Source organism: Saimiri boliviensis, chromosome 8 (assembly GCF_048565385.1).
Source record: "Saimiri boliviensis isolate mSaiBol1 chromosome 8, mSaiBol1.pri, whole genome shotgun sequence".
Taxonomy (NCBI): domain Eukaryota; kingdom Metazoa; phylum Chordata; class Mammalia; order Primates; family Cebidae; genus Saimiri; species Saimiri boliviensis.
This window is the reverse complement of record NC_133456.1, coordinates 87,007,298-87,034,422: the sequence shown is the minus strand read 5'-3', so window position 1 is coordinate 87,034,422 and position 27,125 is coordinate 87,007,298. Positions and strand designations below refer to the sequence as shown.

General features: G+C 45.8%; 1 protein-coding gene across 3 annotated transcripts in view; it reads right to left on the bottom strand.

The window, feature by feature from the left end:
• The window catches only part of SRGAP3 (SLIT-ROBO Rho GTPase activating protein 3), a 260,739-nt gene that overhangs the window by 96,988 nt on the left and 136,626 nt on the right, over nucleotides 1-27,125 (bottom strand). For all 3 annotated transcript variants that reach the window (XM_003927107.4, XM_003927108.4, XM_010337846.3), the window contains exon 3: nucleotides 19,572-19,734. In XM_003927107.4, the coding sequence (XP_003927156.1) occupies nucleotides 19,572-19,734 (163 nt within the window). The remainder of the gene's footprint in view (nucleotides 1-19,571; nucleotides 19,735-27,125) is intronic.

Here is a 27,125-nt window from a genome sequence, read left to right as displayed (position 1 = left end):
ACAGAGCCTGCCACATATTAAATGCTCATTAAATATGTTTGCTTGGCTGGGTACAGTGGCTCATGCCTGTCATCCCAGCACTTTGAGAGGCTGAGGCAGGCAGATACCTGAACCCAGGATTTGAGACCAGCATGGGCAACATGGTGAAATCCCATCTCTACCAAACATGCAAAAAATTAGCCAGGTGTGGTGGCAAACACCTGTGGCCCCAGCGACTCAGGAAGCTGAGGTAGGAGGATAGCTTGAGCCTGGTAAATAGGGGTTGCAGTGGGCTGAGACTGTGCCACTGCACTCCAGCCTGGGTAACAGAGTGATATTCTGTCTCAAAAAGCAAAACAAAATAAAAACTGGCCAGGTGCCGTGGCTCATGTCTGTAATCCCAACACTTTGGAAGCCTGAGGTGGTGGATCATTTCAGGTCAGGAATTCAAGACCAGCCTGGACAACATGGTGAAATGCCATCTCTACTAAAAATACAAAAATCAGCCAGGCATGGTAGTGGTGCATGCCTGTAGTCCCATCTACTCAGGAGGCTGAGGCAGGAGAATAACTTGAGCTTGGGAGACAGAGGTTGTTGTGAGCCGAGATCAGGCCATTGCACTCCAGCCTGGGTGAGAGAGTGAGACCCTGTCTCAAAAACAACAACAACAAAAATACATGTGTATGTATGTGAGGTGGGTGTATATATATATATGTGTGTATATATATGTACACACATATAGACATATGTGTATGTATGTATACACACATAGATACATGTATATGTATATATGTGTATATATATGTACATGTGTATGTGTATATATGTTTGCTGAATGAATCTACGAACGAATGAAGTGACATTTCCTCTAAGACTTAGTTTCCTCATCTGTAAACGTGAGATGATGTCATGGGTCTCATGGAGTCCTGTGAGCATGAAAAGAGATAATACATATGGCAGCACCTAGCACCATATGGGGCACAGATGAAGTCCCGGGGAAATAGCAGTACAGGGTGAATCAACACCCACAAGATGCCAAGGACAAGGCTAGGAAGTTGCTCAGAAAAGGAAATATAAAATCTAATTTTTTAGTAACTCTTCCCCTAAGAATCTCCCAGTTTGGTAGGGTAGAGTCAAGAACACAATTCTAAGGCAGGAGGCGGACAGGGCCATGCGAGAGTAAAGGATGATGTGATATGAGATAAAGTGATAAAGAGGACTGAGGGGATACTCCCAGGGCCTTCTTAGCTTGCATGAATGACCAGAGACAGCCTTCTAGGCGAGGAGCATGGAGACTGGGGATGCTGGAAAGACTGGTTCATAAAGAGAGAAGCTCGGCAACAGGTGAGCAGGAGATAAGCCTGAGACAGAGGTTGGGCCAGATCACAGAGGCAGACAGAGTGCGAGCTTCCTTCAGAGCAGGACTGGGAGCCAGTGCAGGTTGCTGAGCAGAAGTTTAAGATGACCAAGGTTGTGCTTCAGGAAGATGAAGACACCAGTGAATGGATGGTGGGCTGAATGAGAGGGGCTGGAGATCAGGTTTTTGTGTCTCCTCCCCAGGACTGTCAGCCGCCAAAGGGAACCTGCCCGGGGCCTCCCTGCTCATCAACCACCCAGCATCAAGCCCTGGGCTGGCCACAGAGTAAGTGCTCAGCAAATACTCAATTGCGCAGGACTCAAAGGCATGCTTTCTTTTTTTGGCTGAGGTTGATTGAGAAGGGAAATATTCTCAACTACAGTTCCAGAAACTACTGAATGAGGAACTCAAACCAAATTTTTCACCAGGAATGGGAAGCCCAAACCCTATGATCCCCAGCAGACATCACACGCAGCCCTTAGGAACCGAAGGGATAATGTATTAGCTCTCACTGCCCACATTTTCCACATTATTTTCAGGCCTGCAGGGGTCAGGGGTGACAGGCTGCTTCCTTCATGCACAGGGAGTGTGTGGATGGTGGAAAACAGTGACATGGGGCCAAGGAGGGTTCAGCCATGGTGGCTGTGGCTCCTCTGGGTTGACGGAGCACAGCCCTCTCTTTGATGTTCAAATAAGCCAGTAAAACGAGGCTGGCCAACCTCAAGGGTCAGCCACCAGAAGCACAGGGAACCCCAGCCCTGCCTGGTTCCTTTGCTTCTTTGTCTTCGGTTAAGGCCAGTTCAGCTCCCTTAGGGCCAGGCATTCTCTGTTGTGAGGACTGCCCTGTGCATAGGAGGATGTTTAGGAGCATCCCTGGCCGCCACCCGTGAGATGCCAGTAGAATTCTCTACCTGTGTGGGGGCCAAAATTACCTCCAGACATTGCCAAATGTTCCCTGGAGGATAAAACTCCCCCTTCTCTGCCCTGATTGAGAAACACTGCCTTAGACCAAGGCTTCCAAGTGGCAGTTTCTCTGGCCTACAGATGTGTTTTATTTGGCCATTCAGTGCTTTCAGACATCTGGATGCTTTCCCAGAGTTGAAAACTCAGGAAATTTCCTGCAGAAGTCCTGATTTTCAGCGTCTCTGGAAATGCTAGAAGATTCAGCAATGCCAAGCCCTTGTTTCAAGTATGGTGTCCCCTTCAGTCCGGGCTTGTGCTACTGCTGGTCCAGGTAACCACAGTGCCCAGCTTCTCCATCCACCCAGCCATGTGCCCCGTACAGCCCACAGAAGTATCTGAGTTTATGACCAGACAGTAGTGGGGCCTCTCAGGAAAGGAGTGGCCTCTTGTCCTTCTGTGGTCCATGCTTCACTTGCTTTGATTCCATTTACACAGGTGTTTATTTTGACTACCCCATATATACCAGCATAAACTAGGCACTAATGACACAAAGCTGAATGAGACACTGTCCCTGCTCTAGCATTTATGGAGCACTTCCCATTTGTTTTGTTTTAAGACAGGGTCTCACTGTCACCCAGGCTGGAGTGGAGTAGTACAAACATTGCAGCCTTGACCTTCTGGGTTCAAGTAATTCTCCCATCACAGCCTTGCGAGTAGCTGGAACTACCGGCACATGCCACCATGCCTGGCTAATATTTTTAATTTTGTAGAGATGGGGTTTCACCATGTTGCCCAGCATGGTCTTGAACTCCTGGCTGGGCTCAAGTGATTTGCCAGCTTCAGTGTCCCAAAGTGCTGGGATTACAGATATAAGCCACGGTGCCTGGCCCCATTTGTTGACTACTATCCAAAATCACTCCCGTGTATTATCTAATTTAAATATTTATAGTAACTACTATAATTATTCCCACTTGACAGATAAAGGAGGGCTGGAGACTCAGAAAGGCTGAGAAACTTGCCCAAGCTTGCACAGCTAGAAAATGACCGAGCCAAGATTCAGCTTTTTGATTGGTCTGACTCCAAAGTTGGCACTCATAGCAACTTACTATGATCTGCTTCCTTACGACCTAGTTCAAGATGCAGACACACAATGAAAAGAAGTCATTGCAATGCTGTAATGGAGATGAGTCCAGACCACAAGGAAGGTACAAAGGAGGCCATGCCCTCTGGATACCACCTACCTGTCCAATGCACTTTCTCCTCACCTGTGCAGAAATCTGCATCTCTGGGCCTTGCCCCAACTTACAGGTAGATCTTGTTGTCTTTAGCCTACCTGCTCTGCTAGGAATAAACCAGCCATGATGACTACGTCTTGCTTCTCCCTTCCTCCTTCTTCTGCTAACAGAAGATGAGATGTAGGTGGAACAGGCTCCTGTTTGCCTGGTGACATAAGATCATCAGGCAGGGGGCAGGGTCTGACCAGGCTCCAACTCCTTGCCTCCAGTCATCAGATCAGAGACAAAAACATGTTCCAGGCTAAGCCAATGAAAAATCTTCCCTAGTAGCCTTCTCATAACCCCACCCTCAGATCATCTCCCCCCTGGGGTTGCTAAAGGGGTCATCAGGAATCTTGTACTGCCTGCAGCACTGTGCCCACTGTGGCAGATAGCCAGAACCTTTCAGACCCTAGATCTAAGTGGTGCCTAAAGAAAATTCACCTCTGAATTTTATCAGTTTACAGGATCCCATACATTTTCATTTTTGCTTATTTGAAAGAACACTAATGATGTAATCCATGCTTATGTCAGTCTGTAGATACCAAAATGGCCAGTGAGTGAGATGGCCTTCTGAAAACCCTCCACCAAGCATCAGCTTTCAAAGAGTTCCTGCAAAAGGACTAATTCGAGCACACGCTCCCTGAAGACCAGAACTCTGGCTTCAGAGAGTTTCCCACAATGCTGATTATGAAGATCTGCATACAAAAGGAACTCTATAAATGCCTATGGATGGGCTCATTAGAGAGGAGTAAAGGATGGTCACCTCTGACTCTTATTTCTTTGCAAAAAAGAATCCAGCGAACATTAATTCATGTCAACATGGAATTAGCTGACAAAGTTCTTTACATACACAGCTCTGAATTAAATCAGTTCCTTTGCCATGAAAATCTTGCCCTATATAATTTTATTTTGTTTTCAATGCAGGGTTCATCACGCTTTTTAGGGAAAACTCTCAAAAAAACCTCAGAGTAGGTCCTATGACTTTATGAGTTAAAGTCGAAAAGCTCTATTTTGTTGTTGTTGTTTTGAGACAGAGTCTCGCTCTGTCACCCAGGCTGGAGTGCAGTGGTGCAATCTCGGCTCACTGCAACCTCCATTTCTCGGGTTCAAGTGATTCTCCTGCCTCAGCCTCCCAAGTAGCTGAGATTATAGGCATGCACCACAACACCTGGCTCATTTTTGTTATTTTCAGTAGAGACGGGGTTTCTCCATGTTGGTCAGGCTGATCTCAAACTCCTGATCTCAGCTGATCCACCCTCCACGGCCTCCCAAAGTGCTGGGATTACAGGCATGAGCCACTGTGCCTGGCCTGAAAAGCTCTGTTTTTAAAGGGCATGTGTATATCTCCCTCAAAGTAACTCAAAGATGGGTTATTTCCAGGGCTAGTATCACCCTCTGTGTCTAAAAAATAATACCATCTTAAAACATTGAGTCTGAAGGACAAGACCTCTCACACACACACACGCACACACACATACCCCCTTTTATTTCTCCCAATAAGACCATCCTAAACAATTTTTTTTAGAAAATTGTAATGCAGGAGTAAGACAGGTGGCCTTTGCTAACTCTCATTTACCCCTGCTGGGCCTCTCTTCTTCTGTCTTATCAAACCCTACTTCAGCCAGCCCCCCTAGCTCTCTTTTCTCACCTTTGCTTGAGTAGATGGTCTCATGCTGGGTTACTATTAGGGACATTTCATGATTTTCCTAGTTGCAGGATTTAAAAACAGTATGAAACAAACACAACTCAACAACAACAACAACAAAATCCTTTGTCTCCTTCAGTTCTGGATGCCCAGATCCTACCCACTGCTTCTCCACATTTCGGCTTGTTTTCTCATCAAATCACAAAACTTGAGATCCACTGATGTTCCCTATTTAAATGATGTATGTAAGCACAGGCTATCTCCCAAAGTGATTGGATTGTGTTTTTATTTCCAAAGCAAAGGCTTAAAAGGCATGTCTCGGAGGATCAGACTTCTCCAGCCTGTCCTGGAAGGTCAGCATACCCCTGAATACAGCGGCTCCAACAGCTAACGGCTCACTCCCACTCCTAGCTAGGGCTTGGGTTGCCAATAACCGGGCTGTCGGCTCTCCATCCTGGCGCCAACCCCTGCCTCCAAACATCCTCCTTAGCTGGATTCCTGCCCTCCCTCTATGCCAATCCTTGTTATCCTTCCCCTCTGCCTCCCATTTTCTTCCTTTCCCTGCTCCTGGACTCCACCCTATTCTCCTTCCCTTCCCACACTAATTTATGCCTCCTGTTGCTGAACTCCAAATGTTGTCATCTACTCATTTTTCAAGAATGTAGATTCGAGTCCTTAGCTCTTCCTACTGTTGCCAGGGCTCGGATATCAGACTGCAAAGAAGCAGGAAGGCCCTGGAACCACTAGGACATTCTTGGCAGTGGTGAGCCTCACTCATGCACATGCAGGAGCCCAGGCAGGCATGGAGGCAGTGAGTCTAGCACCGTGGCCAGCAATTCCTTTCCCTGCAATTACTCCTGGCCTCATTTTGGGACCCTGCTTATGCTGAAAGCTTCACTTTCAGAACTGCTTTACATAATAGGCCTGAGGAAGTCCAAGTATATATCTTGGAATGGTTATGAAAAGTGACCTGACATGGTCAGGGTAGGACTTTCTGGATCTCTATTGATAATACTAAATATTATTAACAATGGTAATACTTATTAGTAATAATTTAGTATAATTACTATTAATACTACTTACTATATACTTATAATACATACCATTGTTGCTAATAGCAATAATAGCTATTGTTTCTTGATCTCTTAGCATGTGCCAGGCACAATGTTAACTGCTTTATGTGACAATATCTCATGTAAGCCTAAGATTAGCTTTTCATGGAAGGCACTATTGTTGAACCTATTGGGAAGATTAGAACACAGAGGCTTAAGAAGGGTGAGTAATTTGCCCAAGGCCATAGAGCTGGTGAATGTGATATTCTCCATCATGTTGCCTCCATTGGGAAAGCTAGCACTCCAAGCACCTTTAAGGTCTTCTTTCCCCAAACATCGAAAAATAATTCTCAAACATGAATACTCTTCTGCCTTAGTATAGAAAGCATATTGATATTTACAAGGCTCTGCTTTAGATCATAAATGTCAGATAACACACAGTGCCCGTGCCATGTTGCAGAATCTCCTGTCATCTGTGACTCAATCCTGCCCCATCCTGGCTTCCAAACCGAGGTAACGGGATGGTGTAGAAAGCTGAGCTGAATCTCTGAGCCCAGAACATACTCACATACTCAGGAGTAATCTTTCTTGACTGTGTCCCTGATGTCGATATTTTATATATACATTTTATATATAAAATATATATACATATGTGTGTGATATATATAGATAGATATAATATATGTATCTATAGATGTAGATATGATATCCATATCTATATATCACACATATAAGCATATATTTTATATATAATATGCATATATAAAATACAATATATATACATATATGTGTGTGTATATATTTTATGTATATTATATCTAATATATATATATATATATGATAGATATATATATCTTTCTCTCTTTCTCTCTCTCTCTCTGTCTCCAAGAGTCACTCACAGATCAGGAGCTATGGCTGAGGGTAAGGTGAGTGCCTGTATGCATGTCATGGGAAGTGACAGAGCTGTCTTCCTGAAAAGCCAGTATCCATGAAAACATGAAGCTGCTCAGTTTTGAGCTGCGTTCTCCCTCTCTACATTATCTTCAAGGTGACTATGGATGTTGTTAGGCTTATTTGTTGGTTTCAAAGCATTATTGATCACTTATTACTGCTGAATCACTGACTTGAGACATTGCTTTAACCTCCTTGTCATTTTATAAACTGATCTTCTATTTCACTTGAATTATCTGCGGACAGGATGTAAATGAGGATTGCACTGGCATTTCAAAAATGTTTCTGCCTATGTTTTCACCCATCTATCCACCTCTCCACCCATTCACCCATCCACTCATACATTCACCCACCCATCCATTTATCCAACCACCCATCTATCCATCAACATACCCATGCACTCATACATCCTTTCTTTCATCCATCCATCTACCCATCAACCTGCTCAACCACTCATCCATCCATTCATTCATCCATCAACCCACTCATCTATTCATCCATCTTTCCTTTTCTTTTTTCCCCATTCCTGTATCAATCTCCCTGATCCAGCCCCCATTATCTTTCACCACTAATATGTATACAAGTGTATATGTATAATAACATGCACCCTCCATCCAAAATCTCTTTTCAAAGCCATTAAACATACCATATCAAATTAAGCATCTTTCAGCTTGCCTCTGATCATTTGACCTCCCATTCAAGAACCTTCAATGGATCCCTAATATCTATAAAATAAACCCCAGCTTTTCACTCTAACACCCAAAGGCTTCCTTGACCTGTCTCCAACCTGACTTTCCTTATTTTTACCTTTAATGTCATTTCTTCAACATCTAAAAACATGCAGAAAAGGAGAGAGAACAATAACAAACACCCAGGAAAACGCCACTCAAATTCGATAACAAAATTTTGCTATTTTTGCTTCTAAATTATTTTTAGGAAGCAAAATATTATAGATACAGCAGAAACGTTTTTGGTCTCCTTCCTTCCTCCTGCTTTCCTCAATTACAATTCTGAGACTGCTGTGTATTCTTACATATTCTACATTTGCATAGCTTTATTTCAGCCAGGTGTCTAACCATATGAACCATATAAACTATTCATCTGTGTTCCAAATTTTACAAAAATTTCATACTGCACCTTACTTTTTTCACCCAGCATTATGTTTTCAAGTTTTATTCATATTGATACTTGGAGATCTAGCTCCTCTTAACTACTGTATAAGATTCCATGGTGTAACAACCCACAGCTATTTAACCATTTCCCTACTGATGGACATTTAGTTTATTTCTCTGCTTCTCTATTACACATACCACTGCAGCAAACATTCTCATACAGTTTTGTGTGTGTGCGGATATGCTAGAATATCTTCGGGTTATACTTAGAAGTAAAATTGTTGGGTCAAAGGGTCTGTACCCCTTCCTGCACTGTTACTAGATATGGCCTGATCATTCTCTGAAGAAGCTGAACTAATTTACATGTTTACTGGGAATGCATGAGGGTTTAAGGGTTGACATTCTTGCCAGCACTTAGGATTGTTTTACCTACCAACTGGGAGTCATATTGTATCTCATTTTGTTTTATTTTACCTTTTCCTGTTTACCAGTAATTATGAGCATTTTTCTTATATCATTGACCATTTAAGTTTCGCTTTTTAAATTTGTTTTAGGCATAGTCTTGCTCTGTTGCCCAGGCTGGAGTGCAGTGGTGTAATCATAACTCACTGCAGCCTCGACCTCCTGGGCTTAGGAGATCCTCTCACCTCAGCCTTCTGAGTAGCTGAGACCACAAGCACATACCATCACACCTGGCTATTTTTTAATCATCATTATCTGTAGAGACAGAGTCTCCCTATGTTGCCCAAACATGTCTTGAACTCCTGGCCCCCCAAGCAATCCTCCCACCTCAGTCTTCCAAAGTACTGAGATTATAGGTGTGAGCCATACCTGTAATCCCAGACCATATCCAGCCTGAATTTCATTTCTGTGGCATACCAATTTATGTCACTTACCTATGTTTCTACTGGGTTGTTTTTCCTTTTTTTTATTAATTTGTAAGATTTTATATTCTGGGAATTAATCTCTTATTTATTCTGTGTATGCCAAATATCTTCTCCTTGTCTTGGCCATATTTTCTAGTTATTTTTTATTTATTTATTTTTGTTGTATGGTAGATTTTTTACTTTTATATAATGAAATTAATCAATACTTTCTTTTATGGTTTGTGCTTTTTAATGCTTTCTTTAAGCAGCCTTTTTCTACATGAAAGTTTTAAATATTAAACATAGTCTACATTGTCTTTCAAAAGTCTTGAAGTGTTGTTTTTTTACCTTTAGCACCTAAAGCTTTCCAGAATGTAAACTAAGGTAAAAGCCTTATTTTTCTTCCTGAATGAAGAAAGCATAAGTATATGGTATTGGTGTGTGTATAAAATCAGCTCTTACAAATAATAAGAAAAGGACAAACAATCAGTTGAATCAGCCCCATTTACTAAGTAGCTATGCTTTTCCCTCTGATCTGTAATGCACCACTGTCATTTACCAAGTTTCCATTTATGGAGGGCTCTGTTTCTCGGCTCCCTTTTGCCCAGTTGATCAGTTTGTCTAGCCCTGCTTAGTAATGTCTGACTATTATTTCAGAGGAAGACGTGATATCCAATAAAGTCACTGCTTCAACAAATACCAAAAAATATATAACCTTGCAAGGTGTGGGCTCATGCCTGTAATCTCACACTTTGGGAGGCTGAGGTAGGAGGATTGCTTGAGGTCAGGAGTTCAAAACCAGCCTGGGCAACAAAGTGAGACCCTGTCTCTATAAAAACTAAGAAAAAAAATGCAGGGTGTGGTGGCACCCCCCTGTAGTCTCAGCTACTCAGGGGGCTAAGGTAGGAAGATTGCTGGAACCGAGGAGTTCAAGCCTGCAGTGAGCTATAATCTGTTGCTTGGGCAACAGAGTGAGACCCATCTCAAAAAATAAACAAACAAAACACCAAAAACAAAAATATATCTTTATTGCCTAATTTTCTTATGATCCAATAAATTTAGAAGCTAAAAACAAAAAGAAAGATTAAAAAAAAAAAAACCTTTGAACTATTTTTAAAAACCCAAACCTAATGAATGACAACGACAGCATCACTTATCAAAACTTCTGGGATGCAGCTAGTTTGTAGCCTCAATGGCATCAATTTTCAGTTATTCTTGTTTTCTAATGTATGCATTTAAATGGCATTTTCTAAGTGGATGTGGCTGGCACAGAGAAGCATTATTAACTTTTGTATATTAATGTTGAAGCAGCCATCTTGCTGAACTCTTTTCAGCAGGAAGTGTGACTTGCTGTTAGCTTTGATAATACCTTTTATCAGGCTGAGTTCCTATTTATTCCTAATTTGCTAAGAGTTTTTTGTCTTAAATGATGAAAAATCAGAAGCATGACTTTTTTTTTTTTGAGACAGAGTTTCGCTCTTCTTACCCAGGCTGGAGTGCAATGGCGTGATCTAGGCTCACCACAACCTCCACCTCCTGGGTTCAGGCAATTCTGCTGCCTCAGCCTCCTGAGTAGCTGGGATTACAGGCACGCGCCACCATGCCCAGCTAATTTTTTGTATTTTTAGTAGAGACGGGATTTCACCATATTGACCAGGATGGTCTCGATCTCTTGACCTCGTGATCCACATGCCTCAGCCTCCCCAAGTGCTGGGATTACAGGCGTGAGCCACCGCGCCTGGCGAAGCATGCCTTTTAAGAATCAAGGGCAGCTGAGGCGGGTGGATCACGAGGTCAAGAGATTGAGACCATACTGGTCAACAAGGTGAAATCCCGTCTCTACTAAAAATACAAAAATTAGCTGGGCATGGTGGCGTGTGCCTGTAGTCCCAGGTACTCGGGAGGCTGAGGCAGGAGAATTGCTTGAACCCAGGAGGTGGAGGTTGTGGTGAGCCGAGATGGCACCATTGCATTCCAGCCTGGGTAACAAGAGTGAAACTCCATCTCAAAAGAGAAAAAAAAAAAGAGTCAAGGGTACCACTTCCCTCCACACTGTACTGGATGAAGGTCCTAGCCAAGACAATAAGGCAAGAAAAAGAAATTAGAGGCTATGAAAAGAGATAAGACCACCATCATTTGGAACTAATTGGTGAGTGGTTCCTGTGCATATTTTTGTATTTCTGATCCTTTGTTTCACCTGCATGCCCTGAAAAAAATCTTCCTTCATCCCATCTCCAATTTTATTCTCATTGTTTCTTCTTAAAGTCCAAATAATCATCCTCATAATAACTAATATACGTTATTATATATATCTTTACATTATACTTTATATATTATATACTGTATATATTTTATATGTAAATACATACACACACACACACACACACACACACACACACATGTATTAGAGACAGGGTCTCTCTCTCTCTCTGTTGCCCAGGCTGGAGTGCAGTGGTACAATCTTGGCTCACTGCAGCCCCCAAATCCCAGGCTTAAGTAATCCTCCAGCCTCAGCTTTGTGAGTAGCTTGAACTACAGGCATGAAGCACCACACCAGGCTAGTTTTTAATTTTTCTGTAGAGATGAGTTCCCACGCTCCCCAAGCTGGTCTCAAACTCCTGGCCTCAAGCAATCCTCCCACCTCAGCTTTCCAAAGCTCTGGAGTTACAGATGTGAGCCACCAGTGACCTGGCCTAATAGCTATAATATTATTTATAGATTGCTTATTGTGTACCTGGTAGGCATTTTATATGATTTTTTAGTCCTTACAACAACCTTTTGATGGAGGCTATTATTAGATGCATTTTGAAAATGACAAAACTGAGAGAGTTTTAGGGATTAGGCAGAGCTCACACAGCAGGTAAGTGGCAAAACAGAGATGCAATCAGAGTCCGGCCATGACCTTGGCCACTGCACTAAATTGCCCACCTCTTCATGATCTAGGACCCAAACTTTCCTCCCACTGGCCTCTGCTTTGGTGTGGATTCTGTCTCCTGCTTTCCCCAAATCTCTGCACATCTATTGTGGATGCTGTGACGCACCACTCAGTTCCCCTTTCGGGTCTGGGGAACGTATTCCCCCAGCTGCGGTAAAGTGCGGGCCAACAGACAACCTCAACCGTCAGCCGCTTTGGAACTGCCTTGGCTGTACAGCCAACATCCGTCAAAGCCCACAGCCTCCTCTAGAGGCAGCCCACATCCAGTCACCATCCAACATGAGGGTATAAAGGCTGAGCCTCTTCGCCGTAGCTCAGGATGGACTCTGAAGGACCATTCCAGCTCCCCAGGGTCCTTAAGACTGCACAGCAGTCCAACTTCTCTGTTTGCTAACTCCTACTTTCCTCCCTTTTCTTCTGCAGGTAGGAATCCCAAGCATCCTCCCTGATACCTCTGTACTGAAATACAGTCTCAGAGCTGACTTCCCAGGGAACCTTAGCTGTGATAGATTCTAATTATTTGAGACTCACTTCAAATCCTGCTTCCCCCACCTCTAATCTTCCCCAAACCTCCCCATCCCAGGTTAGAAGTTCTCCTCCTTCTGAACAAACTTCTGTGGCAAAAACCATCCTGCTCTGCTGTATCTGAATGAGTTACCGCTTCACACCTGTCTCTGCTTTCAGACTGCACTGGAAGCTCCTTGAGGGAGAGGAGGGCACTGTGTCTGAGTCACTTATCTATCTACTTTACTTTTTTTTAATTAAATCTTTTTGAGACACGGTCCCACTCTGTCCCCCAGTGCAATGGAGTAATCAGAGCTCACAGCAGCTTCAGCCTCCTGAGCTCAAGTGATCCTCCTGCCTCATCCTCCCAAGTAGCTGCAACCACAGGCACGTGCCACCATGCCTGACTAATTTATTTTTCTTAGAGACAGGGTCTCCCTATGTTTTCCAGGCTGGTCTCAAACACCTGAGCTCAAGGGATCCTCCCCCATCAACCTCCCAAAGTGCTGGGATCACAGGTGTGAGCCACTGCATCTGGCTCTACCTTCTTTGGCACCTGCCTTTACCACTAAGTATGGGCTATGGGGCTGGACACATCGGATTCAAACCCCAGCTCCACCTGTCTTGGCATCAGTTTCTTCATCTGTAAAATGGGATAATGGCAGCATCTTCCACTTAGGTTTGAAGAGTTAAATGTGTATAAAATGCTTAGCCCAGAGCCTGGCATGCTGCAAGCATTTTCTCACTGTTTGATATCTATAATTATTGTTTGCCTACTGTCATGCTAGTGCTAATATATGTTTATTAAATGAGTTGGGAGTGCCTGATGATGACCAGCTTAGCAGGCTCTACTGGCAGAGTGACCGTTCGCGACTTCATCTCCCTGGGAGACGGGAGAGATTGGCGAAGGCTCCTCATCTCTTGGCAGGGTGCCCACTCTGCTCTCTCCCTCTCCTTCCCCATGCAGACCTTGTAGCTGAACCCTCCAGCATGCAAACCCTCACTCCACTCTCTCATGCAACCAAAAAATAAAAAATAAACTTGGCTTTGAATCCAAGGCCACTAGTGCTTTTGATCTCGGTTACAAAGCAAGGCAATTATTGAACACAAAAAGCCCTGATTTATTTATGAAATGCAATGGACATCTTCGAGGCGGGAATGAGAAAACTCACTCAAGACCAAGTCCTTGTTGCCACACAGTGAATGACTGCTTTTAAACACAAGCCCCCCACATGGCCTCGCTTCTCTGCAAAGAGTCTTTCCTCATTAGCGCTTCCTCCCAACACCAGCTTCCAACAATCAAATTCACATCACGGCTGGGGCAAGTAATTACATTCCGCAGGCATCCGAGCAAAGAATAATGGATGGCTATTGTTAAGGAAGCTGAAGAAAACAGAATGAGGCTGGAAATGGAATGGGCTTCAATACCCAGTCTCAGAAACGGTTAGTGGGGAGAAGGAGAACAAGTGGGATGTGTACTGACCCTCCCACCTGGTGCAGCGCACGGACTAGTGGCTTCAGTCCTGGAGCTGGAGGTGAAAACCCTGAGTTTGGGGCCAGACTCTGCATTTGCCAAACATGGGCCTCAGTGTCCTCATCTGCGAAACTGGGAGGTTGGACTAGGAGTCATTCTCTATGTATGGTCCCCAGACCAGCAGTATCAGTATCACCTGGGAATATGCTACAAATGCAGGTTCCAGGCCCCACCCTAAACCCACTGAATCGGAAACTGTGGGACTGGGGCGCAGCAGTCTGCATTTAATAAAGCCTCCAGGTGATCCTGATGCACACTCGAATTTAAGAACCACAGTTAAGTAATGTTTAAAAATGAGGCTGCAAACTCAAATGCACAAAGGGCCAGAGAGGGAAAATCAAGGACCCAAGTAAGGTGAAATACCCTGCACAGCAGCAGGGTGAGGGGAGTGGCAGAGACAGCATGCCCAGGCTGACAGGGCTGGCAGCCACTCAGCTACCACTAGCTGATGCCAAGTGTGAGTCCACATCGGGCTGGTATAGTCAGAGCTTCTGATTTTGCAAGAGAAACACAAAATCGTGATTTTAGGAGAAATCTTTAAATGTTTAAATGTCAACTTAATCTTTCCTAACATAGTGAGGGCCAAGAAGATTATATGTAGGAGCCAAACTCTGTTGTGCACTGCCATTTTGCTGCCTCTGTTCTGAGTTTTTTTCCTTCAACCTCCATCACAATAAACTCTACCAACTGGCTCTTGCCTTTCTCCAGACCCTGAACTCCTAACCTCCTTTCCCCATTCAGCAGGCTCCTATTCATCCATCAACACCCAACTCCAGGGTCACTTCCACTGTGAATTTATTCTCAACTCTTTGCCCCACTTTCCACCTCTCACTAAAAAGACAGAGAGGAATCAATTCTATGTCTTTTTTGTTTTTGTTTTTTTGTTTGTTTGTTTGTTTTGTTTTGTTTTGTTTTTTTTGAGATGGAATTTTGCTCTTGTTACCCAGGCTGGAGTGCAATGGCGCAATCTCGGCTCACCACAACCTCCGCCTCCTGGGTTCAGGCAATTCTCCTGTCTCAGCCTCCTGAGTAGCTGGGATTACAGGCACGCGCCACCATGCCCAGCTAATGTTTTGTATTTTTAGTAGAGAGGGGGGTTCACCATGTTGACCAGGATGGTCTCGATCTCTTGACCTCGTGATTCACCCGCCTCAGCCTCCCAAAGTGCTGGGATTACAGGCTTGAGCCACCGCGCCTGGCCAGAGAGGAATCAAACAGGAGGCCAAAGAATTGACACACAGAAGGTGACACCGAGGAGGAAGACGTGGAGAAATTACAAAACAGCCTTTCCCACAGGGGAGGAATTAGGACCTCTTGGCAGTTACCCTCCTGCTGCTTGAAAAATCACTCAAATAAAGACACTGATCCCATTTGACCAGAATCTAATAAAATGAAGTTTTAGAAGGGGAAATATGAAGAAACACAAAAACAGAAGTAAAGGCAGGATTAAAAAACAATTGGTACAAAAATATCTGGGACTTTTTGCTGACTGAGAGTTCACTGTGTCAATCATGTGGTAAAACAATCATCAAAGAGGCAAACACCTTCATGGGTCTTATTATGAAAAATAAATGTCTGGACAGCCCTGGTCTGCCTTGAGCTGCTCAGACCTTCCTAGAGGATTCTGACTGGTTCTGAATGTTAACTTCTGCAGGTTAGAGAAGAACTGAAGCATGATCCAGGGAGGGTGACTGAGACGGGGACAGAACACAAAGCCAAATCCCAGGGGGACAACGGAAGGAACCTGGGACATCTGCCTACAGGCAGGAAGGACCAGTGGATGGTCACAATTTCTGCCTTCAAGCAACTGACAGGTTTCCATGTGGGTTTGATCTGTTTGGCCCTTTAGGGAAGATCAGGACCTGTGAGTGAAAACACTATAAGATTCCATTTCAGCATTTGGAAGAATTTTCTATTGATCATGGATGTCCCCACATGGAATGAGCTATCCTGAGAGGTGGGAGCGTTCTTTATTGAGGGACCTCTAGCAGAGGGCGTACAGCCGCTGTAGATGATGATAAAAAGGCTGGAAAAGAGGGTCCAGTAGCCATCTCCTGTTTTATTTCTCCGTTATTCTTATAAAGACACTCCTACTTTTCTTGGGGAACCACCACTCACCCATTCTCAGTCCCACGTGTTAGGTGGAATTGACTGCGCATTTGACTTTAGGGGAGGATGTTTCCCGGCCTGGTGAGGCAGAGCCCTGCAGCACCCCAGCCACAGGTGCAGCCCCGGGTGTGCTCACGTGACCCGTGATGGACCAATCAGAGACCCAAAAAACCCATTCTGGGAAAAGGGACTTGAAGCAGAGAGGATGTAAGCCTGGAGATGCCAGGGGCCCTCTAGTCAGCACATGGGGAGAGGCTGACTATGAAAGAGCCCCTAGCCTCCCCCACAAGAAAGGGAAACAGAGAAAACTGGAGCAGAGAGAGTTCTAATAACATCCTTTGTTCCCTCAAAGCCTGCCATGCCCGAAGCCAGGCTTATAACTAGTAAGGTCCCTTTTTCTCTTAAAGCAGGGTAGACTGCATTTCTGCTGTCTGCCACCATAAGAGTCCTGATCACTAAAGATAGCCTCCTGGATCTCATTCAGTTTAATTTTACTATGGCTGATCCACATCTAACACTTAAAGCAAGGGTCACGTGCATGGGCTTCTAGAATTTGAAGTCCTGCCTCTAATCATAAGAACAGACTCCACTGCAAAAGCGGAAATGGAGAATCATGAAAAGGTAAGTTATTAAGTCAAACTGGCTCCCACATCAGTGAGGAGCTGACAGGCAGGGCAGCTACCCAGGCCAAAGCCAGAAAATAGGCACACAGGACAGATACCTGAGCTAGAAGCCACTCCCATATCCTGCAGCCTCACTGCCAGAGTGTGGTTTGGTAGAGCCCTAGGACCCCAGCTCTGAATGGGGAGTGGTTTCTATTCTTAGTGAGCACTGGCAAACTACCATTTAGTAAGCACCTACTGGATGCCAGGCCTGGGCTGGACACTTGGCCCACCTCTACCCATCAAAGCAGCCCCCCATGAAGCTGGCATTGTTACCATCTCCATTTCCCAGATGAGAAAACTGAGACTCAAGAGAGATTTTCCCAGGGTGGTCAGTGATAGGCAGTTCTGAGACAAACGCCAAAAGCCCAGCCACGCTGTTTTGTGCTGTTAATGACAAGGGGCCCAAAGCCACCAAGTCTGGGTTCTCCTCGAAGCCTCCCAGTGCTTTACCTCCTCACCTGTAAAACAGGGTAAGGATCCCCAGTCTGACCAGACAGCAGCCTCCACAATTGCTTTGAGGTCTGCGGGAACTATTATCATGTGAAGAGTGCTGGCCTCTGTTCCGAAATTAGGTATAACTGATGTGACACAAAGGGGCCGTGCTGTGCAAAGTCAGCCAGCCAGGCTCTGTCCGAGCCTCTCTCCAAAGCCCTTGTGGGCCGGTTGTTTCCTTTGTTCCAGAGGAACAGGCCTGGTAACAAGGCAGCCGGGAGCTCAGCTGTAGACATTTTTTTCATTATTTTCCACCCTGTTAACCTCCATCACAAGTCAGGCTGCTGTCAGCCTAAATGAGAACTGAAAAGATTTATCTCACTTGTCCCAGGGCTCAGCTCAGGAAAAAGACCCTTCATTTCCTAAAGGCCTTGATGACCCTTTTCCCTATGAGTCACTCCCACCCAGGAAAAAAGATGTGACAGCAGCAGCAGGCGGGGGCTGGGAATGAGACCAACAGTCCAAGCTTGCAGACGTCTGGATCACTTCAGCTTGGCTTTGCAAAGTACTGTGTAATTTTTTTTTCTTTGCACTGTATTTACCTTCCTAATTATGTTTGCTTATGCAAATATGAAACTTAGCCCACATTTCATAAACACGACCCCAGGAGGAGACCAGAAGCATATTGTGTGGCAGGAGGAAATTAGCCTGCGATTACAATTTTGCTATAGAAGTAATCCTCAAAGTGGACAATCCAAACACAGACCATGGAGAGATGATTATATTTTCAATCAACTTGTCCCCTTCTTTGTGCTTCTAGCAATCTCAGGTCACCAAACCCCTAAAACTGCCACCTGGCAAGAAGAGATGAGCTAGATTCTTTTGGTAATAATAGTCTCTTATATTCACATAATAATAGCTTTCATGAGCACTTACTAAGTGCCAGGTGCTGGTCTCCACACTGTACACGGGAACAACAAGCCTGTTAATCCTCCCATCTGCCTATGGGCATTTATCTCCATCCCCATTTCACAAATGAAGAAACTGAGGCACAGAGAGTTGAAGTAACAAGCCCAAAGACACACAGCTAATAAATGACGGAACCAGGATTATGAACCCAAGAATTAAGAATTCTAGACCCAGAGGCCACATCCCAAACCACTTTGCAATAATGCTACTCTCCCCACACACCATTTGTTTAACCCTCAGCCTCCTGGGAAGTAGCTGATCTTAACTCTTCCGGATAGACAAAGAGGATGAGGTTCACAGAGGCTAAAAGACTTGCCCATTTTCCAGACAAGGAAACTGAAATGCACGGAAGTGAGTTCAGGTCTCTAAACATTTGTACGGCACCTTACACCTGCCAGGCACTGTACAAGGAAACTGGGATGCAGAAACCTCAGTGCTCCCTCCACACTCAGCTTCTGGATGTTTATATGGGTAAAATCTTTTTGAGGCAATAAGGCACTGAGGCACTGTGAAAAGCTTTAAAAAATGAGCATACTTTCGACTCTAAAATTCCCACTGCAAAAACTGATCCTAAGAAAGTAACAGTGAATGTGACAAAAAAGCTCATGGCAGCGTCATTTATAAGAGTAAAATAACAGAAATAAACTAAGTGCTCAACAATAAGATTAAATAAATTAGGGTATACCTAAATAATGAAATACTATGTAATCATTCAAAATGTTACGGAAATGTGCTTACTGATATGGGAAAATGTAATAGAGTGCTATGTAATTTGTTAGGTGACATAAGCAAGTAGTAAAATCATATATGCATTATGATCTGATTTGGAAAAATGCATATGTACACTAGAAAATACATGAATTTAAGGACTCTCAGAAAACGTAGTTGCATTTGTACATACAGAGAAATTCCTAGGATATCAGAGTGGTTATCTCCAAACAATGGCATTTCAGGTCATTTTAATTTTTATGTGTGTGCTCATCTCCATTTTTAAAAATTTTCTACAATGAACATGTACTACTTACCTACCCATGCAAAGGTTTTTATTTTTGTGGCAGTGGTTGCTGAAGTGGCTAAGACCACACATTCTTTGAAAGGCACATCCAGGGTTCAAACTTGAGCTGGGGTCCCAAGTCCAGCCCTCAGCCACTTGCATCCTTCAATGCACCTGCCCTTCTGGTCCCTTGTCTGCAAACCACATCCCACCCTGGCTGGTACAGTGTTACCATGGGCCAACTTGGGGCAAAGACCTGGGACACATGGGACAGCCCACTTGCCCACCTTTTTGAAGAGTCTGATGACATCCTCACTGATCTGGGAGAGGCGGACGATGACATTGTTCATGAAGATGTCATTGAGGGTGGCATGGTCTCGGCTCTCCCGCCGGGTCTGATGCAGAACCAGATACCAACAGTTCACAGGTGAGAGGAGGTACTGGTCCTTCCTGTGGAAACCAAGAAAGCTCAGACTGGCTACATTGGAATGTCATCAAACAGTGGTTTATACTGCCACCCACCTCAGCTCTTTTGACCCCCACATTGCCCCTTCAAGGTCAGTCTTGTTGTTACATGTTATACAGCTGGGGAAACAGGCTACAACAGCTGAAGTGATCCTCCAAGGTCACAGAGCAGCCCTGGGGCCAGAACCCAGGTCTCTGATGCCTATGCAGTTCTACTCTCCCACTAAATGTGGTGCTTGTTCCAGGTACCTCTACCTTCTGGGAAGAAGCTACCTCCACTGGAGCTAAGAAATATTAAACCAATTGTGCTTTAAATGTTATACTTGTATGATTTCTAGAACTATGCAATAGAAAGAACAAAAAGTAGATACTTCCACTCCCCCATCCTGCCTCCCTCAACCCTTGTAATTTTCTTGGGCTCTTAGCTTCTTTGTTCTTCCCCAGGGATTGGCTTCTGTCTCTTGGCCTCTGTCTCTTGGAAACACATGCCTTTGCCCCTCCATGGAGCTGTAGGGAAAGGGACTAGGAGGGTTCAGATTCTGTATTCAGGAGGAAGAGTTAAGGAAAATACAAATACCTGCAAGACAAAAAACCCTTTGTCCTGCAATGACTGATAGGTTTTTAGCACTCTCTAGCTGGGTGTGATGCTAAAGGAGGGGTTCTCAGAGTGTGCTCCAAGACCAGCAGCAAGAGTATGACCTGGGGACTGGTTGGAAATGCGGACTATCCGCATTCCACTCCAGACCTGCTGAGTCACACACTCTGGGGGTGGCCCCCCCACGCCCCCACCCCCCCACGCCTCCCCCGCCCCCCCCCTCCCCCCCGCAATCTGGGCTTTAACAGGCCCTCCAGGGGATTCGGATACTCACTCAAGTCTGAGAACCACAGATCCTTATACTATGGTTTCCCAAAGATTGGGATGCTAATGAGACCGGAAAAAAATCTATCTCTTGGCTCTGCAGATGCTCCTCAACTTACTATGGGGCTACATCCCAATAAACCCATCGCAAGGTGAAAATATCCTAAATTGAAAATGCATTTAATAAGCCCAATCTACAGCACATCATGGTTTTTAGCCTACTCTACCTTAAACATGCTCAGAACACATTAGCCTATGGATGGGCAAAACCATTGCACACAAAGCCTATTTTCTAATAAATTGTTGAATGTCTCATGTAACTAGTTGAATGCTATCCTGAAAGTGAAAAACAGGATGGTTTTACGTGTACTTGAAATATGGTTTATACTGAATGTGTACCACTTTCACAACACTATAAAGTCTCAAAATTGGAAGTCAACCCATGTTTAAGTTGAGGACCATCTATTTGGCAAAGACCCCTCAGGGAGCCTCAGATAAAGGCGGATACACCCTGTTCTCCAGGCAGGAAGAGGAAGGGCAATTCAGAACAAAAACCAAACTAATAATCCTTTCCTGCCACACAGGGAACCTGTGCTGGAGCTCTTGTCCTCCAACGCAGACTCTCCCTGACTCCTTTCCAGTGTGGACAGAGATGTTGGAAAGGCAGGATGTGAGGGGAGAGGCTCTTCCACCACCTGAAGATGGCAACTCCAGGGTCCCCACAGGCCTGCCTTGTCCCACTCTGTCCTGAGTGTGGACCACCTCCAGAAGCTGGCCAAGGTTCTGTTTTCAGGAAACACAGTCTCGCACTATTAGCATTTTTGAGAAAGGCAATTGCTATGGTTTGGCTGTGCCCCCACCCAAATCTCAGCTTGGACTGTATCTCCCAGAATTCCCACGTGTTATAGGAATGGTCTTGGGGGCCAGTCTTTCCCATGCTACTCTCGTGATAGTGAATAAATTTTGTGAGATCTGATGGGTTTATTGGGTGTTTCCACTTTTGCTTCCTCCTCATTTTCTCTTGCTACCACCATGTAAGAAGTGCCTTTTGCCTCTGCCATGATTCTGAGGCCTCCCAGCCATGTGGAACTGAGTCCAATTAAACCTCTTTTTCTTCCCAGTCTCGGGTATGTCTTTATCAGCAGCATGAAAACGGACTAATACAGCAATTCTGCCAACTCCCACTATGACCACATCCACCTCCCCAAAGCTAAGCAGAAGGGCCTCTGAACTGCTCTCCCCACCTCACCCCCACCACCCCACCTCTCCCTGGGGCTTGGGAAGGTAGCTGAGGCAGGGCTACCTTGACTTCAAGGAATTTTTCTTTTCCTTATCAAATGTGCTAAAAATCTATCTAGGCAGCAGAAATTTGAGAGAAGGAGATTAGGTTCAGATAGAGGAAGGGAACTATCTAAGGAAAAGGGAGGACGATGAAGCATTTAGGACATTGCTATGAAACAGATTTCTCCTTGGCTTATAGCCTAGAGAAAGAGCCAGGATACTACGATTTGATGCCAGGTAGAATCCCTCAGAATCTACTGTGTCAGGTCTTGGTGGGCTCTGGGCACACAAAGGTGGCTATGATGCACACCCTGCCTTGGAGGGGGCTCACTGCTGGGTGGCTGTGTCAGAAAAAAAGATTTAGAGTGGAAGGTGGTTCTAGTCTATAACAGAGAGACACACAGAGCATCAGTTCTGCTGGAGAAGCTGCGGAAGGCATTGTTCTCCTCCAGTGCACTCTGGGTACCAGGCACGTGATCCCTTCTATTCCCACTGCGGCCTTCATGCTCTTCCCTCTACCTGGAATACCACAGTCCCTGCTCTTCTCATGAATGCCTCTTTCTATTACTGTAGGCTCAGCTTAGGCAATACTTCCCTAGAGAGCACTCCCCTGACCACACACTAAGGCAGTGGTTCTCACTGTGGCCCCTGAACCAGCAGCAGCAGCAGCATCACTTAGGAACTTGAAAATGTAAGTTCTCAGGGCAGCCCCAGACCACCTGTACTCAGAAGCCCTGGAGCTGCATCCAGCACCTGTGTTTTAACAAGCCCTTGAGGTGAGTTGGATGCATACTTAAGTTAGAGACCTTCTACCTTAAGGAGTTTCCATCCTTCCCCTTCACCCTACCGGGAGCTCTTGAGAGCAGGGACTGTTTCTATTGCAGTCATCACATCCAGCACCCAGCAACCTGCCTGCCACATAGCAGATGCATGGAAGAGAGACCCCTGAAAAAAGGTTGCATTTGTGCTGGGTCTTGAAGGATGAGCAGGAGTTTTCCAAATGGTCAGAAGTCAGAGAGAGGATGAAATTGTGGGTACAAGGAACAGTGGGCACAAATATAGTGAAGTAGCTCAGGAGAGATGAAATTCTGAGTGTGTTAGTGGAGGACTGGAGGACATGAGGCTGGGGATACAGATTAAAGGCCCAATTGTGGGGCACATTGTCAGGCTAAGAGGGTGGGACCCCTTATCTTCTATATCACATAGTTCTCAATCTGTCCTGCACACTAGAATCACCTGGTGAGCTTAAAAAAATCACCAAGACCCAGGCCCCATTCAAAACAAAATCAGACTCTCTGAGGGTAAAGCATGGTACTCACATACTCACATTGTCATACTCTCTAGAGGATTCTAACGTGCAGCCAGAATTAAGAATGCCTGCTTTAGGGATGCAGGTGCAGTGGCTCATGCCTTCAGTCCCAGGGCTTTGGGAGGCAGAGGCAAGAGGATCTTTGAGCCCAGGAGTTCAAGACCAGCCTGGGCAACATAGCAAGACTCCATCTCTATAAAAAATTTAAAAATTAGCCAGGTGTTGTGGCACACACCCACAGTCCTAGTTACTTGGGAGACTCCCTGGTTACTTTGGGAGGATCACTGGAGCCCAGGAGGTTGAAGCTACAGTGAGCTATGATCATGCCACTGCACTCCAGCCTGGGAAATAGGCAAGAACCTGTTTCTAAAATAAATAAATAAGAATGTCTGCTATGGGCAGTGAAGAGTCATGGAAGTTATTTCAGCAGAGGTAGGATATAACCAACATGTGTTTTGGCAAGATCATTGAGGGTAGATTGGAGGATAAAGGGATGGATGGGTAGGTGGGTGGGTGGATGAGCAGGGATATGGGGCTACTGGCAAGAGGACCAGAAAGGAACTCTTGGTTCAAAAGAGAGATGGTGAGGCCTGGGTATGGTCTTGTGCCCAGAGAAGACTGGACTTGAGAGACTTCTCAACAGGAGAGCAGATCCTCTTGGAGACTTCCTGGAAACAGCAGAGAGAGGAGGAAGGAGCAGACGGTGATTCTGAGGCTGAGATCTCAGGCGACTGGGTAGATGCTGATGACATGAACTGAGATAAGAACTGCAAGGGGAGAAGTAGGTTTGGGCAGAAAATGCATTGCTTATCTCATTTTCACTGCTTCCTAGGTGGTGATGGAAATGGAAAGATTAAGGAGAGATGAGATAATTGAGCTGTTACCTAAATTACTTCAGGGGCTTAGCTGAACCTGGGAGGCAAGAAGTGAACAGCACCAGGGAATTAAATGTGCAAAATTATGGAAGCGACAGCCGGAAGGTGAGTTTCAGAGGGAAGGAAAAAGACAAGTTATCTGGAAATTATGGGGGAGTGCTGGGACGATTTGGGGACCATTAACTAGGTCATCTAGCCAGAGAGATGAGATGAGAGGAAGGGCAGAAAGGACAGTGCTGTCCTTATGAGAAGCTGCAAGCCAGGAGGCAGTGCAGTGTAAGACAGAACTGCAGGAGGCAGAACGAGCCAAGACAAGGAGGATGTTACCCGAAAGCAGCTGAAGCCGAAGACTCAAGTTGAAGTGAGCAGCCGCTGTGAAGATTCCTTCCAGCTCTTGTTCACTCCTTGTGTTTGTGTGTCTGTGCTGGGCAGGACTAGGGTGCTGTGAGTGCAGCAGCAACCAAGGCTGCAAGACCCTGCCCCGCACGTTTTCCACTTAAAAGGAGATTCACAAAGAACAAAAAGTGATGAGGCAGCCTCATCAATGTAGTCATGAGAAGGAGGCTATGGAGCAGCGGGGACCTCCTTCCCTAGATCTGGTGGTGGAGTGGTCATAGATGACTTCCTGGAGGAAGCAGTTTCTAGACTGAGAACTAAAGGCTGGGCTGGAGTTTCACAAGGAGGAGCTTTCAAAGCGGAGAAATGTGATGACCAAGGGTCCAGGGGAAGCAGGAAAGGGCGTGTTGGCGAGCTGGAGGTAGGGAGGGGGTCCAGGCATAGTGTTCTGGGGTAGGAGGGTAAGGGTGAACTTGGAGACTAAGGCAGGGGCCACTTGGCCAAAGGTCTTTAACTCTCATTAGAGTTTCAGCTCCATCCTGGGATCATCAGGGAGCCCTTGAAGGAAGGGTTTAGAGGAGGGGAGTGAAAGGGTAAAACTGCACTTTCAAACGCTCGCTCTAGCTGCTGTGCAGAGCTGAGGCTGGGAGAGAAACTGAGGGATTCAAGAAAGGCTTAGGTAGGAAATTGACTGCACAGGGAGACTGGATAGGGTTGGGTCTGGAAGTTAAGAGATGTCCAGGATGATTCCCCAGTTTTTGGTTTGGGCACCTGAGGGAATAGAAGGAGCCTCTGTGGAGATGAAGAGGAGCAGGTCAAGGGTGGGCAGGGAGGGAGGACGATGAGTTCAAGTTGAACAGGACGAGTCTAAAAGGCTGTGGGGCATCCAGGTGGAGCTATCTGGGCTGGAGAGACAAACATGGAAGCCAGCAGCAAGGAGTTGGATGCTATTTAAAACCACAGAATAACACGGAAAGCTTTACAAATGCTGTGGCCACATGGCAGAAGAGGTCAGTCCCCAGGAAGCCTGGCAAGGCTGTGGCTGGAGGGCTGGGGCAGGGCCAAGCCGCTGTGGCGTCTCCCCTCCTGCTTCCCTGGAAGAGGGCAGGATCGGACAATGTGCAGCCCAGCCTTCTCTGAGATGCTGTCCCAGGCCTGTGGTCCAATCAGAGGCCTGTTCTCCAGGTGCCCCCCAGCATGGGAGACTACTGGTTCTGCTCCCCTGACCTTCTCCCAGCCCTGGGTCCCTCCTGTGGGGCAGGTCATCTGTAGTCTGCAGAAAGCCTTGGCCACAATGGTACCAGGCAGGCTCTCACCACGTCTGAAAGAAAAGAAAAGGCCCACAGGTGGGACTCCGTATAGCAGAAGAGAACAGAAAGCCACCTGGATGTGGGATGGGCATTCACCAGTGTCTGCCATTCTATCCCCTGTGTCCTGACCATGGAGTCACTCTGGGCTTAAATGCCAGAATTCATTCTTTAGCATTTCATGTATTCCATACATTTTTGTGAATATTTTGTATAGATCTGACCCCAGGGACACATTCTTGAGCAGACACAGTTTCTGCCTTCATGGAGCAGACAGTCTGATGGGGAGACAGACACCCCCACGAGCCCACAAACATGGGTAGAGTTAGAAGTGCAGAATGTGCTGGAACAGAGGGGAGCCCGTGCCATCAGCACCCATAACAAGAGGGCTAGCCTGATTTTTGGGTCCCTGAAGTATCCCCAAAAAAGGGGTCATTAAGCTGGGCTCCAAAGGAAGAGCCTTGGAGGGCACTAGTGAAGGGGGCTGAGCAGGTGGACTGGCAGGAGAAGGCTCCAGGCAGAAGGAACAGAATGGACAAAGGTGCCTCAGGGTGGAGAGCTCGGTGCATTTAACGAACTAAGTAAAGAACAGCCTGGCTGGAGCAGGAGGCAAGGCAGAGGAGAAAGACGGTGCAGAGTGAGGCTGGAGGGGCTCACAGGGTCTCATGCTCTCCATCCTGCTTCCATCTAGCTCACACTGGGACTGCAGGAGGGAGGAAGCACGAAGGCTGCGGACTGCAGAGCCAGGTTGAAGGCTGCAGAAACCTTTAGCCTTCCCTGTTCGTGGGGATGCTCGCCCCTTTGGAAAGCGGAACCCCTTTGACCAGCTCTGTGCCAACAGCCACTCTTGGAAGACATCAGAATGAATGAGGGCCAGTGCCCTCAGCCAAGGCACTCAGAGCAGCCCTTCTGCTTCTCCAATCTTGCATGCAAGCGTCGACCCAGCAGGCAGAAGCTGCTGAACTAAGACATCACTTTAGAACTTTTGCATATGTATGTATATATTTTCTTTTTTTATGGCCAGAAAATAGCAATGAACATTTCTGGTGAGTCACAGCTTTCTTTCTTTGGCTAGGGGAGCTGGATATGAGGTTCTAGGATACTGCAGCTAGAGAAGCCAGGCCTTGCCAAGCTGGTGAGTTGGGAAAATGAAATTAGCGTGAGCCAGTTTCTCCAGCTTCTCGGCTGAGGGCCGGAAAATTCCGCTTAGCAAACAGAACCCATTTCCAAGCTTGCAGAGCCCCACGTTGCAAATGAAAGCTCCTGCCCTGGGACCAGGGTCCCTTTGGGAGGAAAGCAAGCTCCTGCTCAGGCTTCCTGCTCCCTTCCAGGACCTTCTCAGGCCTCACACTGGGCTTGCCTCCGAGAAATGCTATCTCAATCAGTTCTGTGGCCAGAAAGGTGCATTT